General features: G+C 47.4%; 1 protein-coding gene across 2 annotated transcripts; it reads left to right on the forward strand.

Annotated features, from left to right (window-relative positions):
• The first annotated feature begins 3 nt into the window (after nt 1-3).
• On the forward strand, nt 4-15115 carry PSMD3 (proteasome 26S subunit, non-ATPase 3). Of its 2 annotated transcripts, none has more exons than XM_086687219.1 (12): nt 4-355; nt 2582-2772; nt 4313-4450; nt 6482-6618; nt 7354-7544; nt 7685-7788; nt 12175-12289; nt 12393-12512; nt 12657-12760; nt 13028-13183; nt 14401-14451; nt 14628-15115. In XM_086687219.1, the coding sequence occupies exons 1-12, from the start codon at nt 142-144 to the stop codon at nt 14763-14765; spliced, it is 1659 nt and encodes a 552-aa protein (XP_086543345.1). In that variant the 5' UTR covers nt 4-141; the 3' UTR covers nt 14766-15115. The 2 variants fall into 2 exon arrangements, with proteins under 2 accessions (XP_086543345.1, XP_025773356.1); XM_025917571.2 differs by having other exon boundaries at nt 14660-15115.
• Nucleotides 15116-18102: the final 2987 nt, after the last annotated feature.

Genomic DNA, 18102 nt, shown 5'->3' on the forward strand with positions numbered 1-18102 from the left:
GTTTGCAGCTGCTCAGTCATCGTGCGGCCCGTCGCGAGCCCGCGCTCGTGTGCAGGCCCGGCTCGGTTCCTGATTTCTGGTGCGAGGATTCACGCGAACCCCCGGTCTCTGTCCCCGGAGTAGGCCGCGACCCCGGGCACCATGAAACAGGAGGGCTCGGGGCGCCGCCGCGGCGCGGACAAGGCAAAGCCGCCGCCGGGCGGAGGGGAGCAAGAACCACCGCCGCCCCCGACTCCCCAGGATGTGGAGATGAAAGAGGAGGCGGCGGCGGGTGGCGCGTCAGCGGGAGAAGCTGACAGCAAAACGGCGGCGGCTGAGCACTCCCAGCGAGAGCTGGACACCGTCACCTTGGAGGGTACGAGAGCCCGGGCCGGGGACGTGCTGTGATCACGGATGACAGCGCTCCTCGGGATCCGGAGCGCAGCTTCCACCATCCCCGGTTCTTTAGGAATATCCCCAGTGCCCACCTCCAGTCCCCTGACACTCCCGACCCCAGTCCCAATAACTGAACCTTCTCTCCAGGTTCCGGACTCCTCCCTTCACACACACCTTCCTCTGCCTGAGTTGCATCTAGAAGTAGGTCTCACTGGGCCTGTAGACTCCCTCTTCTAGGTCTTCTCTGACCTACTCTGTTTACATCCACCGAACTGATTCTAACGCCCCCAGCATATGATTGATCCCACCAGAAACCAGTGTTTGTATTTGTGTATAAAGGGTGTCAGGGTGACGCAGAATACTGGCCCTTGAATTTTAAGACTACAAAAGTTTTCTTTTGCCAGCTATCTCTAGTAAATTCACCTAAGAGAAGACTTTCTACTCAGTATCTTGCTTTCTTGTTTCTGTAACGAAGGTTCCCCAACAATCCCAATGTACTTCTGCTCCCTTACTCCTGTTTCTAAAGAGTTTAAACATTTTACAGACTTGCAAGTTTTTAGGTGTCATCTTTGAGTTCCTAATATCTTCGACCTAAAATATGAACCAATTCCTCCATTTCTTTTCTCCTAAGTGCTTGTTTCCAGTTTCTTACAGCCCTCTTGCTCCTCCAAATTCACATTTTTCTTAGAGATCCTATCCACATTTGGAGTGGGTAGACAGAGCTTCCCACTGTGACCCTTGTGCTATTTTCCCAGCTCTGGATCAAGTGGAACCAGATTGTTCATTGGGTTTTCTCTCTAATGATGGACACATAGTAAACTCTCTGTAATGTTAGCAGTTATCATTACTGTGTCATTGATGGGACCCAGGCACCCTATGCTAAGTGTACAAAGGTAACTAAGAAACTACCAATGAAATGTATTCCCTTATTCCTAGACACTTTAGTTTCCAGTTTTTTACTGTTATAAATAATTTTTCAACAGTCATCTTTGTGACCAGGTTTTTAGTCTACCTTTACAATTATTTCTTCAGTATAGATTCTAAATATGCCTGAATTGAAAGGGTAGGCGTTTTTAAGGTTTTGGGTAGGTATTGTCCAGAGAAACTGTACTGATTTATGTTATACCAACAGAAATATCCTGTTCACTGGTAACTCTGTTATGATTTCTTAAATATTACCAATTTGGTAGTTGAAAACATTTCCATTTGCAATTATTCAAAAGCTAGTAAAATGTATTTTCATGTCAGTTAGCTATATTTCTTTTTGTATTGTCTATTTGTGGTTTTTTTTTAATGTTTTTTTTTTTGACACACACACACACACACACACTCTCTCTCTCTCTCTCTCTCTGAGTGGGGGAGCGGCAGAGAGAGGGAGACACAGAATCCAGAGCAGGCTCCAGGCTCCAGGCTCTGAGCTGTCTGCACAGAGCCCGATGCTGGGCTCCAGCCCACAAACCGTGAGATCATGACCCAAGCCGAAGTCAGACATTTAACTGACTGAGCCACTCAGGCGCCCCATTTGTGTTCATTTTTACTTGTCCTAATTATTTATGCAAGTTCTTTGTAAAATAAGAACATGACTCTCTGGTCACATTTGTTGCAAATATTTTTTTTGTTCAGTTATTCGGAAGGATTTTTTAGAGTGGAGTTCATCATGCGTGTGCGCGCACGTGTGTGTGTGTGTATGTGTATGACTTCTCCCATTGCGGTTTTTTTTTTTTTTTAAGTTATTTTGAGAAAAAGAGAGGGTGGGGAGGGGCGGAGAGAGGGAGAGAGAAAATCCCAAACAGGCTCCGTGTTGTTAGTGCCAAGTCCTATACAAACCATGGGATAATGACAGCCAAAATCAAGAGCCTTCTGAGCCAGGTGCCCCTCTACCATTGTTTACATTTAGAAAGTCTTTTCCTGTATAGAGATCTGTTAAATCTCCATGTGTTTGTCTTGTTTTTTGTTCTTCTCTTTACCTTCCTCTTTCTGTCACCCTCTACCCTTTCCCCTACCCGAGCTTTAATTTTTGTCTCTTGGTTATGTCTTAAAATCATTATTTGGCATCTGTAAGTATTGCTTAACCCTACTAGGCAAAAGAAGTGGTTGGCTACATCTTGCCCTTTTATAAGAGGTTCTCTAGAACTACTTGCCTGGAGGGTGGGAGGGAATAGGAAGAATTGGAAGTAACATTGTTTTCTTCTGTGGTCCTCCACAGACATTAAAGAGCACGTGAAACAGCTGGAGAAGGCAGTTTCGGGCAAGGAGCCTCGATTTGTGCTAAGGGCCCTGCGGATGCTCCCTTCCACATCACGTCGCCTCAACCACTACGTTCTGTATAAGGCTGTACATGGCTTCTTCACCTCAAATAATGCCACTCGAGACTTCTTGCTACCCTTCCTGGAAGAGGTGAGTGAGTCAGGTGCTTAAAGGATGCAGGCTTGGTCTCAGACCACATCCCCCCACCCCACCCCTTGATGTAATGTTTCCCATCCTGAAGACCTGATTACCTGCTGTAGCTGAGTAGTGAAGCAAAGCAGCCCATTTTAAGACTCATTTGTCCCCTAACAAGGGAACCATCTTTCTGCCCTATAGTGTCATTCTTCTGAGTCAGGGAAAAAAACTGGGAATCAGCACCCTTTGAACCAAACTCACTTAACGCTGCTCCTCAGCACAAGCACTCTCCTCCAGTTGGGTGGTGTCTCCATTGTCCTAGGAGAAGGTACCACCACCTCTGAATCCTCACTGAGGAGGACGTATAAAACAGTGGTTAAGAGCACAGGTTCTGGGAGCACCTGCGTGGCTCAGTTAAGCGTCTGACTCTTGATCTCAACTCAGGTCATGATCTCACAGTTTGTGAGGTGGAGTCTGCTTAGGATTGTCTCTCTCCCTCTCTCTGCCCCTTCCCATCTTGTGTGAGTGTGCTCTCTCTCAAAAAATAAATAAAAAACCAAAATAAAATGTTAAAAAAAGAATACAGTTTTTGGAGGTGGAGTCAAATTTGAACCCCAGCTATACCATTTGGTACTTGTGGGACTTGAGCAAGTGACCTAACCTCCTTATGCCTCATTTTCATTGTTAAATGTAGTGAACAGATTCGGGGGATGAGGCTGAGTAAAGGAATGTCTTAGAACCTTCCCTGGCACATAGTGAATGCTGATGAAATTTGGTGCAGGCAGTGGTCTCCATGCCACGAAAGACCTCTCCTTTTCCTTTCCGGCTGTAAAATCCCCCTTATGTACAGGTCCTGACCCTTCTCAAACCACGTTGTCCCTTCAGCCACCTTCATCTCACTAAAATCCTATACGCTCACAGGCTGTTCCATGGATGTGAAAACTCAATCCCTTTTGAGGTGGAATGATGAAGAAGAGTGTATTGTCTGGGAACAAGAAAGCACCCTCCCCCCAACCTCACCTGGAATGTTTTTTAACCCTATACCTCTAAATTCACCCAACATGTTTGCTTTTTGATCTGTTGCATATTATTCCAGCTTTGGTGACTAGATCTGATAATAAGTACTATGTATATGTCACTTCCCCCAAATTTCCTTTGTTCCCACAAAAAAAAAATTATATCTCATTATTCTTGATCTCATCTCTAGAATTAATGTTACTTTATTAAACCCTATCTGATCAAATTTGCAGTGGTTCCAGGTGTGGTGGTTTAATCTCTACTTAGATTGTAGGTTTTTTGAGGGCTCCTTACATCATCCTTTCTGTCCCCATTATATTCTGTAAAGATGTCTGTTACATTCCTGTAACCCTTTTCTTGTTTCTATTGCCAGCCTCCTTGACTTCTTTCAGAAGGTGACTGTGTGCCATCTTTATTTTTGTATCCCCAATACCTAGAAAAATCTTGCACATAGTAGGCATTCATCGTGAGTGTTTAGTAAATTCTTGGTTGGCTGATCTGACTGAGCTTTTCCACAGTAATTCATGTCTTCTCCTAGCCCATGGACACCGAAGCTGATTTACAGTTCCGTCCCCGAACAGGAAAAGCTGCATCAGCACCCCTCCTGCCTGAGGTGGAAGCCTATCTACAGCTCCTCGTGGTCATCTTCCTGATGAACAGCAAACGCTACAAAGAGGTATCCAGGGCCAGTGGGCAAGGTTAACATGTCTCAAGCAGTGCATGGGTTTTGTGGGAGAGATTGTCTCTGGTGAAGAAATGGAGAGAATCACTGGGCTCTTAAACAGCCCCCCAGACTCTTACCCCATGTGGGAACACACCTAACTCCACATCCAGGAAACCCCCTCAGCTCCCATTCAGACACCATGGGAAGGGGCTGGCGGCCACCATTCTGTGCTTGTCTGTGGCATAGTGCCGGTGTCGTGGATTCTGTTAGGATAGAGATTTGGAGATAGAAACCAACGTTCAAATCCCAGCTATACCTTAGGCAAATTAATTTCTCCTGGCCTTATGTCAAATGGGGAAAATAGTGCCCAATTTACAAGATCATTGTTGGCATTAAGTAAAATACTGGCACAATGATCTGCATATAGTAAGCTTTCACAATATTTTAATAAGTAGCAGCTCTTTTCATGGGACTGAACAACTCCATGGATACTGCTCTACCACTTCTCCCTCTGACTGGGGCCAACTTCTTTGCCATCACAGCCACTGTCCCAAGAGCATGCTTAAGAAATGACAGGTCCCTCTCAATTTCCTGTTTTGTTTTTTCCTTGCCTTGCCTTGAGTTGGTTTTTGTTTCTTTCTAAATATAATTCACCCCTTTATTTTATTTTATATTTTTAGTTTTTTAATATTTATTTTTGAGAGAGAGAGAGTGTGTGTGCAAGTGGGGGAGGAGCAAAGAGAGAGGGAGACACAGAATCTGAAGCAGGCTCAGGTTCTGAGCTGTCAGCACAGAGCCCTATGGGAGGGCTCCAACCCATGAACTGTGAGATTATGACCTGAGCCAAAGTCGGATGCTCAACTGACTAAGCCACCCAGGTGCCCCATAATTCACCCCCTTTAAAGTGTACAATTCAGGGGTATCTGGCTGGCTCAGTCAGTAGAGCGTCTGACTCTTGGTCTCCAGGTCATGAGTTCGAGCCCAACATTGGGTACAGAGAGTACTTAAAATAAAATGAAGGGCGCCTGGGTGGCTCAGTCAGTTAATCATCCTCCTTCAGCTTAGGTCATGATGTCACAGCCCTTGGGTTTGAGCCCTCCGTCAGGCTCTGCTCTGACATCTCAGAGCCTGGAGCCTGCTTCAGATTCTGTCTCCTCTCTCTGCTCCTTCCCTGCTAGTTCACCTCTCTTCCTCCCTCTCTCTCTGTCTCTCTCTCTCTCTCAAAAATAAGTAAACTTTAAAAAAAGAAGATATAAAATCAATTATGGGGCTCCTGGCGGCTCAGTCAGTTAAGCGTCTGACTCTTGATTTCAGCACAGGTCATGATCTCACAGTTTGTGAGTTTGAGCCCTGTGTCAGGCTCTGCACTGACAATACAGAGCCTGCTTGGGATTCTCTTCTCTCTCCCTCTCTGCCTCTCCCTCACTCAGGCTCTTTCTCTCTCAAAATAAATAAACTTTAAAAACTGTTATAAAAAAATAAAGTGTACAGTTCAGTGGGTTTTGGTGTGTTCACAAGGTTGTACAACCATCATCACTGTCTAATTCCAGAATAATTTCGTCACCCCCAAAAGAAACGCCATTGCTGTTAATAGTCATTCCCCATTCCCCCCAGCCTCCAGCAACTACTCATCTCCATTTTCTGGCTCATGGATTTTCCTATTCTGACATCTCATATAAATGGAATTCTATAATACATGGCCTTTTACGTATGGTTTCTTTGACTTAGCATAACGTATTGTAGGTTTGTCCATGTCGTAGTGTGGATCTGTAGTCCAGCCCTTTTTGTGGGTGAATAATACTCCATTGTAGGGATATGCTGCATTTAGTTTATCCATGTATCCAGTGATGGGCACTTGGAGGGATCATTTCACTTTTTGGTAATAATAATGCTGCTATGAACATTTGCATACAAGCTTTTATGTGAACGTGTTTCCAGTTCTCCTGGATTTATGCGTAGAAGGGGAGTGCTGGTTCATGTGATTGCTCCATGTCCAAGCTTTTGAGGAACTGCTACTAGATTCTCTTTTGGCTGCCTCCCCAGGCACAGAAGATCTCTGATGACCTAATGCAGAAGATCAGCACTCAGAACCGCCGGGCCCTGGACCTTGTGGCCGCAAAGTGTTACTACTATCATGCCCGGGTCTATGAGTTCCTGGACAAGCTGGATGTGGTGCGCAGGTACGGGTGGCCAAGGTCTGACCCTAAAGTTAAGAACTATCCCCCAGGCTCTTCCCTTTACTCCACATCAAGGGAGTACTGACTGGTAGGTCAAGGGTGGAAGGACAGGCTAGAAAACATTTCACTCCTCTGCTTAGAGCTTGTGGTGGCTCCCCATTTTCCTCAGGGAAGAGTTGAAGTCCTCGTGATAGCACATAAAGCCTGATGTGCTCTGGCCCTTGTTACTGCCTTCTTGACTCCAGCACCCTCTGCTCGCCTGACTCCCCACACTGACCTCCCTGCTCTTCCTGGGGCATGACAGGCACGCTCTTCTCTCTACCGAGAATGCTCTTCTCCCTACTTCCTTCAAGCCTTTGTTTAATTGTTCCTTTCTCAGCAAGTCCTACCCTGATCAAGCTATTTAAAATTGCAACCCCATCCTCCTCACCTCCTGTGTTCCCTATTACACTTACCCTCATTTCTCCATAGCCCTGATCTCCTCCTATCATGCTAAGTAATACACTTACTTATCATGATCATTGTCTGTCACCCCCACGAGGATGCAGAGTTGTGTCCTTTTGGTGCACCTAGAATAGTGCTTCACGCCGCAGGCACTCAATAGTTGAGTATTCAGTGAAAAACCAGAAAAGCAGTCTGTGTCACTTTTTTTGGAATTGAGAGAGAATGGAGAGGTCAAAGCAATTCAAAGAGTTCTTATTTGAGCCCTTTGATATCTCTTTTCTTTCCTTCTTGAAGCTTCTTGCATGCTCGGCTCCGGACAGCCACCCTTCGGCATGATGCGGATGGGCAGGCCACCCTGCTGAACCTCCTGCTGCGGAACTACCTACACTACAGCTTGTACGACCAGGCTGAGAAGCTGGTGTCCAAGTCCGTGTTCCCCGAGCAGGCCAACAACAATGAGTGGGCCAGGTACCTCTACTACACAGGTGAGCGATGGGCCCGACCCTTGAGTCAGATCAGAAGGTGTCTCAGGCTCACTTGGTGCATGAGACACCCATTTGACACTGGTTTGCAAGGGGCTTTGGATGATGCCATTCTCTTGACCCACTCCCTTCTCTGCCCCCAGGGCGAATCAAAGCTATTCAGTTGGAGTACTCAGAGGCCCGGAGAACAATGACCAATGCCCTTCGCAAGGCCCCTCAGCACACAGCTGTCGGCTTCAAACAGACGGTGAGCAGCAGTTCTCATCCCTACACTACTTACTCATCTGATAAGGCTTTGGTTTTCTTTCCCTACACAGGCCAGGGAAGGTGTCCCTAACCTTCATTATCCAAAAGGTGTATCATTGTGCATAGTGCATTTATGGGTAATAACATTGGTCAAAGCACATTAAGCAGATACTAGCTGCACCTCTGGTGGTTATGTTCAGAGAGAGTATTCTCCTTGGTAGATAGGTTTAGAATATTCCCATTGCCCCAGCGCTCTTTACAGTCATTCCAGGCACGGGCCTGGATTATGTTGAGAATCCCCAGGCTCTTCTCTGGTTTCTCACATGCCCATTTGGGAGCAGTGTTCTCTGTAACCAGGGAATCCAGAAAATCTCCATAAGGCTGACTGGTTTGGGTGGAGATAAACCTTGGCCACCTGATAGCTGTCAGTCACCCTAGGATTTTTTTTTTTGAGTGGTGACCTTGGTATTAGGCACTGTGAGATAGGTAAAGAACATTGACCTAGAAAGGTTTGAGAACCTTTGTAAAGTCACAGAGCCTGGTAGCCAGAATTTGGACCCAGGTTTCTCGACTACAAACCTCTGTTCCCACGTCAACGTGACCTCTACTTCCTAGTGCGCTTGAAAGAGGAGAGGATGAAAATGTACAATGATTAAGTCAGTGTAGTTGAGATTTGGTCTGTTTCTGTTCAGAAGTTCAAAGAAAGACAGGTTTGGGGCGCCTGGGTGGCGCAGTCGTTTGAGCGTCCGACTTCAGCCAGGTCACGATCTCGCGGTCCGTGAGTTCGAGCCCCGCGTCGGGCTCTGGGCTGATGGCTCGGAGCCTGGAGCCTGTTTCCGATTCTGTGTCTCCCTCTCTCTCTGCCCCTCCCCCGTTCATGCTCTGTCTCTCTCTGTCCCAAAAATAAATAAAAAACGTTGAAAAAAAAAATTAAAAAAAAAAAAACAAAGACAGGTTTGATTTTGGTCAAATAATTAAAGACATCTTTAAAAAGTTAAATTTAATCTGGTGCTTGCAAATTGGTAGAATTTTCCAGAAGGGAATGGCTTTTCAGACATACACAGTACGTGTGCAGAATGTTGATTACTTACAACATAGGACATACACTAAAGTTTCTGAAAACACAGGTAATTAGCATATAAATTGTTGTGTCCTGGAGAGAGACATTGTGGGGTAAAGTAGGATTCTCAAACCAGACTTTACTCTGGTAAAGATGGATAAGGTTTCAGAGTTTTCTGTGGTGGAGCCAGGCAGCAGGAAGGAGCAGAAAGGGCTAGAGTGAGAGATCTTTGGCCAGGAAAGAGATGGAGTGGTTGCTTGAGAGAGGAAGAAGCAGAGTTAGGGAAACTTCCACCCAGAGGGACTTAAGCAAACAGGTGATGGGCCAAGGCCTTGGAGGAGCTAGGAAGGGATGGAAAAAGAGAAGCTAGCTTGAAGTAAAGCAGAGAGAAGGAAAATGTGTAAAAAGAGGCCTCAGGTTTAAAGTAGGGTCTACAGCACTTTGAAAGCTTATTCACCCATAGTGAAACTCGCATTCTCTTCTTGGGTGAGCTTCCTTGCTTGCATGGCTCAACACAGACCTCCATGATGCTTCACCAGAATCCATTTCTAACTATCTTAGTCTGTTTGAGCCGTCACACCAAGCTACCACAGACTGGGTGGCTTAAGCAACAGAGATCTATTTCCTCATAGTTCTGAAAGCCAGAAGTCTAACATCAATGTGTCCGCATGGTTAGTTTCTCCTAAGGACCTCTCTTCCTTATAGATGGCCGTCATCTTCTAATCTCTTCAAATGGTCTTCCTTCTCTGCCTGACTGTATCCTAATCTCTTATAAGGATACCAGTCATATTGGATTAGGACCCACTCATATGACCTCATGCCCCTTAATTATCTCTTTAAAAGCTCTGTCTCCAAATACAGGCATACCTTATTTTATTGTACTTTGCACATACACGCTTTTTATAAATTGCAGGTTAGTGGCAACCCTGCAACGAGCAAGTGTCTCGGCACCATTTTTCCAACAGCATTTGCTCACTTCATTTCTCTGTGTCACATTTTGGTCTTCCTCACAATACTTCAAAGTTTGTTTGTTTGTTTGTTTTAAGTTTATTTTAAGAGAGAGTGCGTGCATGAGCTGGGGAGGGGCAGAAAGAGAATCCCAAGCAGGCTCCTTGCTGTCAGTGCAGAGCTCCATGTAGGGCTTGATCTCACAAACCGTGAGTCAGACACTTAACTGACTGAGCAACCCAAGCACCCCTCAAACTTTTCATTACGATATCAGTTATGCTGATCCGGGATCAGTGGTTACTACTTGTTGGAAGACCAGATGATAGCGTTTTTTAACAAGATATCTTCAGATTAAGGTACATATAGTGTTTTTTGTTTTTTAATATAATGTTATTGCATACTTAATAGATTATGGTACAGTGTGAACAACTTTGTGTGCACTGGGAAACCAAAAAGTCCTTTGACTCACCTTATTGTGATACTCACTTTGTTGTGATCTGGAACCAAACCTGTGATATCGCTGAGGGGTGCCTGTGTAGTCACATTCTGAGGTCCTGAGGGGTTAAGGACTTCAACATATGAGTTTGGGGGTTCAGACTTCAGCTTGATACTAATTCTGACCCCTCTTATGAACACCAGATCTACAAATCCAGCTTCCCACCACACATCTCTGTATAGATACTCCTCACACAAAGCTTGTCCAAAGCAAACCCCTCTGAGTACCCCTTACCAGTCCTTCCTTCTGCTCTCCCAATCAAGATAGGAGCTTCAGGATCATCCCAGACTCACCACCACCACCACCCCTCCTTCCACATCACTGAGTTATCTGTTGATTTGTCCCCATGTCTTTTGTATTTGTCTCCTCTCTGGTATCACTGGTGCCCTTGTTCAGGCCACTAGCATTTCTGGTCATCATCCCCCCCTTTACCAACCCAGCTTCCACACAACTGCCTAACTAAAAAGAGCTCCAGGCCCGTGCCTGCCTTGCCCAGGAAGCTTGCATTGCTCTGCCTTACCTGCACAATAGAGCATTACAGTCTTGTGAGGTAGGCAGGCTGGGCATTACGGTCCGGTGCCACTGCCACCTATTTTAGGGACTAGGATACCAAGGACTTCGTTACTCAGCATTTCCTAGCTAGTGAGTATATACTAGCATACTGTCTCCAAACTCTGAGCTCAGCCTGGTTTTCAAAACAGCACGTCCTTAGACTGGCCCATCATCTTTCATCGCCTTCCAGACTTTCTTGGGGTGTGTCCTCACACTTATCCACCTCTTTTCTAATCTGTTTCCTTGACTGAAACAACCTCCTTCCTTTTTCTGCTTCATCAGAATCCTATGGCATATATTAACTTTAGCCTTTTTCCTGCATTTCCCCTCACTCATGGATTACTCCAGGGAACTGGGCAACATCATGGGTATTATATGGGTGGGTGTGGGCATGATCACCCACCACCCATTTTTTTTTTAATGTTTATTTTTGAGAGAGAGAGAGAGAGAGAGAGAGAGCAGGAGAGGGGCAGAGAGAGAGGAGACATAGAATCCGAAGCAGGCTCCAGGCTCTGTGCTGTCAGCACAGAGCCCGATGGTGGGGCTCGAACTCATGAGCCGCAAGATCATGACCTGAGCCAAAGCTGGACACTTAACCAACTGAGCCACCTGGGTGCCCCCAGCCCACTACCCATTTTAACCCCTTACTTCTCTTGTGACTCTTGATATCACACGATCTAGCTGTCTGTGTTCCTGTTCGTCCCACTTGGTAGGAAGCTCCTTAATTGCTAGGCGTCACCCCTCTTACGGTTTTCCTCCCATGGTACTGAATCCATGGTAGACACACAGAGGTACTCACAGTTTTATGGAGAAGGAAGGGCCAAATTTTCCAGCCAGCCTTCTGCATCCATACCCGGGTCATTCACTGAGGTTCTGCCAGTCCCCTTCCTGAGCTTCTGCCTCTACCCAGATAACTTGTTCTACACATTCACCTCCTCTCCTCCAGGAACGATCCACCTCTCTAACCAGCATCTTTGGCTGACCCACACTCCATTCCCTAGGCCACTAAGCCCTGTTTTCTCACTATTTCGGAGCCACAGGACATACCTATCTGGCCTGTACTTCCAGATTGTTGCCATGGCAGAGCAGTGTGTACGGATTAGCCAGATTAACTGGAATTTAGGGCTCAGTGTGGGCAAAAAGGCAGATCTTCCCAGTACCTGGCTCTGGAGGCAGATCTTCAGTTCCACGCCCAGCTCTGCATGGGCCTAATCGCAGTGCCATTTTCCCTGTTTCCCAATGCATCTGACTGCACTGAAGCCCCATTTCTCTCCCTTCTCCCTCCTGCTGGGGCTCCCTGCCCACTGTGTTCCTGTGTCACACACTGCCAGGTGCACAAGCTTCTGATTGTGGTGGAGCTGCTGCTTGGGGAGATCCCAGACCGGCTACAGTTCCGTCAGCCATCTCTCAAGCGCTCGCTCATGCCCTACTTCCTTCTTACTCAAGGTAAGGGTGGTCCCGCTCCCAGAGCTTGCCAGACCCCTAGCGCTGTGGCCTTTTCAGTGGGTTTGCCCATTTGCATCATCTGATCCACTCCTCCCCGCTCCAGCTGTCAGGACCGGAAACCTTGCCAAGTTCAACCAGGTCCTGGACCAGTTTGGAGAGAAGTTTCAAGCAGATGGGACCTATACCCTAATCATCCGACTACGGCACAACGTCATTAAGACAGGTGTGGATCTGAGTCTGAGAGGCTGCTGGAAGAGCAGGACCCAGATCAGCTTCTGCAAGGGATGGTGGCAACCCTGTGGGTGTCCATGGGTGGGCAGAGGGTCTGTGGCCACCCTGCCCACCCCAGTGCTCCTTCCTCTCCCAGGTGTGCGCATGATCAGCCTTTCCTATTCCCGAATCTCCCTGGCCGACATCGCCCAGAAGCTGCAGCTGGATAGCCCAGAGGATGCAGAGTTCATTGTTGCCAAGGTGGGGCCAGTTCCGGGACTGCAGTTGCTACCCTCCTGCCATATTTCAAGGGGTGGGAATGGGAGACTGGCCAAGGAAGGGAATGGGTTCAGTAGTGGCATGGTCTTTTCAGGGAGTGCTGGCCTTACAATGAGGCCAGGAAGTTGCCAGAGAGTGTGTGTACGTGAGTGAGTGTACAAGTGTGAGGAGGAGAGGGACAGGACAGGATGTTCTCAGATTTAGAAGATGGGCTTTCTGGTGACTTTTCCTTTATTTGGGGGCCGGCAGGCCATCCGGGATGGTGTCATTGAGGCCAGCATCAACCACGAGAAGGGCTACGTCCAGTCCAAGGAGATGATTGATATCTACTCCACCCGTGAGCCCCAGCTGGCCTTCCACCAGCGCATCTCCTTCTGTCTAGATATCCACAACATGTCCGTCAAGGTGAGAAGCCGGGGCTGTAGAGGGGGGTTAGCAGCACCTGCGAATTCCTCAGAGGAGGTTGGCCTAGATCCCAGACCATCTCTGTAAAGTCCCTGAATGGCAGGGCAGGGGGTCCCAGAGTGAATGAAGGACTTGGCATGTGGGCCTATACGACCTTCGCCTGCTTCTAAGGGTCTGGTTGCCCGGGAGGGAACCAGATGGATTCACAGTACAGGGTTCCAGATTTGCTTCCAAATCTGAGTCCTTCACCTTGTCTGAACCTCTGTTTCTCCATCTATGAAACCGATGGGGAGATTACCTGCCCTGTCTGTTTTGCAGGGTTGAGGACATTAAACGAAATCACTGTCTTAAGACACTTAGTGAAGTCTGAATTGTGGAAAAGGTAGGGTGGGTATCTAGTTCCTCAAAAGGTCGTTAAGCTCTTATCCTGTGGCAGGCACTGAGTTGGGTGCTGGTACTGTTCACCAAATTTTTTTTTTTTTTTTTTTAAAGTTTATTTTGAGAGCGAGAGCACACATGAGCAGGGAGGGGAGGGACAAAGAGAGAGGGAGAGAATCCCAAACAGGCTCTGTGCTGTCAGTGCAGAGCCCAACCCAGGGCTCCCCAAAATCATGACGTGAGCCGGAATCAAGAGTCAGATGCTTAACCGACTGAGCCACCCAGGTGCCCTCTGTTTGCCAAATTTCCTGGCCTCTTCTTGCCCCAAGAAACTAGGGATGTTGTGACCTTGCTTAAAATCAGGTAAATGTTCTCGGGGAGACATGAAAGGCCCTCTGTGACCTGGTTCCCCTTGTCTCTAGGCTCACTTCCCAGGTGCTCTTTTCCTCTCTACCCACTTTTCCTTCCTCTCCTCCCTCCCCACCCCCACCCCCCGGCTGGCCCCACTGAACTCAGGCCAGGCCTTTTCACACATTGAAACCTCTGCCTGGAATGCCTTTCCTCCATTCCCACAAGCAGTCAGTTCCTTTCCTCTGTTTTCCTCCTCACTGCCAGTCCCCCTCCCTGGCCAGTGAGAATGTCTTGATTCTCATTTGCAGTGTTTGCCACATGGTATAGTAGTAATTACCTTCCATGTCTAGCTCCTCACTAGACTAAACTAGAGAATGAATAGCCTAATTCATGTTGTGGTGCCCAGTACACAGAAGGAGCACAATAAACATATGTTCAGTGCATGCCTTGTCTTTATCTTGCTCCTGTCTCTACTGTGCTTCATTCAGGCCATGAGGTTTCCTCCCAAATCGTACAACAAGGACTTGGAGTCTGCAGAGGTAAGGTGCTTTCTGCTTTGGATAAGACTGAAAGCTCAAACTTCCCTACAGAGAGGGAAGAGTGGGGGGCAATTTCTGGAAGGGCTGGGAGTAGTTCTGAAGCTCTGGCAGTCCCTGACCTTGGGGTGGGTTGGGCTCGGTGAAGCACTGTGTGAGAGAGCCTCACTGGTCCCCAGCAGCCCAGCCCTCACCCCACCTCTTGCCCCAGGAACGGCGCGAGCGAGAGCAGCAGGACTTGGAGTTTGCCAAGGAGATGGCCGAAGATGATGATGACAGCTTCCCTTGAGCTGGGGGGCTGGGGAGGAGTGGGGTGAGTCGGGAATGGCTCTTTATCTTTTCCCCTTGGGGCCCCCTGCCCAGGGAACTGGCCCCTTTACCATACATGTCTCACAGACAGCATATGTGCAGGGGGTGAGGGGTGCAGGGAGCCAGTCACCCCCACCTCACCCCAGGACCCCTCCCCAGCCAGTGACATATCACATGGTGGGCAGGAGGGTGGGCAGGCAGCCTCCCCAGGGCAGGGTCCTGGCTAGTGGTGTGGGCAGCAAGATGGGAGGGAATCTGTGCTCTCCCGGAAGTCCGGGACTGGAATCGGGACATGTGTTGGGTTGTATGTTTTTTGAAGCCTCAATTATGATTTTTAAACAATAAAAAGTTCTCCAAAGCTCTTTGTGCATCATTTAATAACTAGACTGCACTCTTCATACCTACAGTATTGACAGACCCAGATTTTTCCTTCCTGGTCTTGGGAGGGCCAGCCCCAGTGTAATCTGGGGACCTGATGTGACTGTGGATGAGAATGAGGCCAAGGGCAGGGTGAAGAGCTGCTGATCTGGCATCAGGAGGGCCTCTCTCCCATCTACCTGGCTGGCCAGTATTGGGCAAGTCACTAAACCTCTCCATCTCCTTTCCCACATCTGTCCAATAAAGGATAAGATTCCATGACCTGGCTCTGAAGTTAAAAATCTAGACCTCTAGGGGCGCCTGGGTGGCTCAGTCGGTTGAGCGACCGACTTTGGCTCAGGTCATGATCTCGAGGTCTGTGAGTTCAAGCCCCGCATCAGGCTCTGTGCTGACAGCTCAGAGCCTGGAGCCTGCTTCTGATTCTGTGTCTCCCTCTCTCTACGTCACTTTCCCGCTCATGCTGTCTCTCTCTCTCTGTCTCAGAAATAAACATTAAAAAAAAAAAAAGAAATCTAGACCTCTAGAGGATCAAAGAAATGGCAGGGGTCTGACCCTCAGGAGGTTTGCAAGAGGAGAGAAGGGTCTCTGATGAGGCTGCAGCAGCAGGTTGAGAGCAGGTTTTGCCCAGCTGGCCCTTACTGATGAGGCTGCAGCAGCAGGTTGAGAGCAGGTTTTGCCCAGCTGGCCCTTACTGAATGGGAGACGGGTTGTTCCCTGAGAGTGAGAGTTGGGTCAGCCCAGAGGGGCCTCCTTGTGGCTCCAGCTGCAGATAGTGGGGAAATGTGTCTGCCTCAGTCTTGACGTCTCCCAGCCGCTGACGGGGATGCTCCCCATCTCGGGTCATTGAATTACTGCTGTTCTCTGTTGGCGCCTGGGACATTGCTGTACATGTTCTCTGTTCCTGCCAAGCGCTGTTATCTGAACACGGCCTCGTGGGTTTCTGCCTCTGCTTAATTGCATTCCCTCTCCTGCCACGCTCTGGCTCTCCACCTCGAGGATTTCTACACCTCCCCCAGGCTTCCTGCCTCACAGTGATTTATCCCCCTGGCATCTGGAACACTCGCTCGAGATCAGATCCTCTCAGGAGGTGGTGTGAAAGACTTATCTTCCCAGCTAGCTTGTAGGTTCTTCGAGAGCATGAAGAGGCATTTGTGTCCTCCCGGGGCTTTGCCCAGTACCTGGCACACTGGGTTTGATGAAGTCTTGTTTGTGTGTTCATTACCAACTGAAGATTTTCATCTTGCAGTATCCCTAATTTCCATTAAAGGCATGTTTTCGACTGGCCTTGTTTTGGGTCCTGGTCCCATCCCAGCCTTGATCACAGCAATCTGGCATTGCCCACTTGCCCTGAAGCTTCTGCCACCTCCCAAGTGTAATGAAACTCTCTCTCAGAAAAAAAAGACTAACCTACACCCAAGGTAGGGCTCCAACCCACAACCCCAGGATCGAGAGTTGCACACTCTTTCAACTGAGCCAGCCAGGTGCCCCAAGGTTTTTTTTTTTTTTTCTTTTTTCTTTTTTAAGGTAGTCTCCATACTCAATGTGGGGAAGAGTCACATGCCCAATGACTGAGCCAGCCAGGTGCCCCTCAATGCTAACAAATTTTAGAGTCAGCATCTGGCCCAGAGTGCCTCAGGTCCTCTCCTGGTTGGTAACAGATTGGAGAGTATGTCATCCTGTTACAGAGAGTTGGGGTCATTTGACGTGATTTCCTGGTTCTCACCCACCTTGACTCTATGATAGACTATTTTTCTGCTCACTTTCTGGAAGTTTCTTTTAATTCGTTCCCATTGGCTTGGTTTTCTCCTCCTGGAGAAGCTTAGTGTCTTTTTTATGCTTGGAGAGTTCACTGTGTTCTCCACTTTATGGTTGGGTGGGTTTTTTCTTTTTTTTTTTTTTTTTTTTTTGTTTTGATTTTTGAGTTTTGCTTTAAATTACAAAACTACAGAGAAGCAGAAAGAATGACCTAACAAATACCCGTGGACTTTTCCACCCAAGTTTAATAAATGGTGACATTTGGTTATCATGTCATTTTTTTCAACCAAGGAAAACCATTACAGATCAGTCAGAAGCCCATCTTGTTTCTTTCCCAGGCCCTTCCCTTACTTCCCTAGAGGCAGCCGCTCTGATGAATTCCGTAAGTAGCCTTCCAGCTTTATGTTTTTGTACTTTATCTTCTACAAAATACAGTATTTTTTGTGGTTTTATTTTATTTTTTATTTTTTTTAACTTACATCCAAATTAGCATATAGTGCAACAATGATTTCAGGAGTAGATTCCTTGGTGCCCCTTACCCATTTAGCCCATGCCCCCTCCCACAACCCCTCCAGTAACCCTCAGTTCTCCATATTTATGAGTCTCTTCTGTTTTGTCCCCCTCCCTGTTTTTATATTATTTTTGTTTCCCTTCCCTTATGTTCATCTGTTTTGTCTCTTAAAGTCCTCATGAGTGAAGTCATGATTTTTTGTCTTTCTCTGACTAATTTCACTTAGCATAATACCCTCCAGCTCCATCCACGTAGTTGCAAGTGGCAAGATTTCATTCTTTTTGATTGCTGAGTAATACTCCATTGTGTGTGTGTGTGTGTGTGTGTGTGTGTGTGTGTGTGTACACACACACACACACACACACACACACCCCACATCTTCTTTATCCATCCATCCATCCATGGACATTTGGGCTCTTTCCATACTTTGACTATTGTTGATAGTGCTGCTATAAACATTGGGGTGCATGTGTCCCTTTGAAACAGCACATCTGTATCCCTTGGATAAATACCTAGTAGTGCAATTGCTGGGTCGTAGAGTAGTTCTATTTTTAGTTTTCTGAGGAACCTCCATACTGTTTTCCAGAGTGGCTGCACCAGCTTGCATTCCCACCAACAATGCGAAAGAGATCCTCTTTCTCTGCATCCTCACCAACACCTGTTGTTGCCTGAGTTGTTAGTGTTAGCCATTCTGACAGGTG

This window comes from Puma concolor, chromosome E1 (genome assembly GCF_028749965.1).
Source record: "Puma concolor isolate L17-30 chromosome E1, mPumCon1.1.hap2, whole genome shotgun sequence".
Lineage (NCBI taxonomy): Eukaryota > Metazoa > Chordata > Mammalia > Carnivora > Felidae > Puma > Puma concolor.

Coding starts and splice junctions, on each gene's coding strand:
- PSMD3 (XM_086687219.1), top strand. CDS start 142: ATGAAACAGGAGGGCTCGGGGCGCCGCCGCGGCGCGGACAAGGCAAAG. Junction 6,619..7,353: donor AAGCTGGATGTGGTGCGCAG/GTACGGGTGGCC, acceptor TCCTTCTTGAAG/CTTCTTGCATGCTCGGCTCC. Junction 7,789..12,174: donor CTGTCGGCTTCAAACAGACG/GTGAGCAGCAGT, acceptor ACACACTGCCAG/GTGCACAAGCTTCTGATTGT.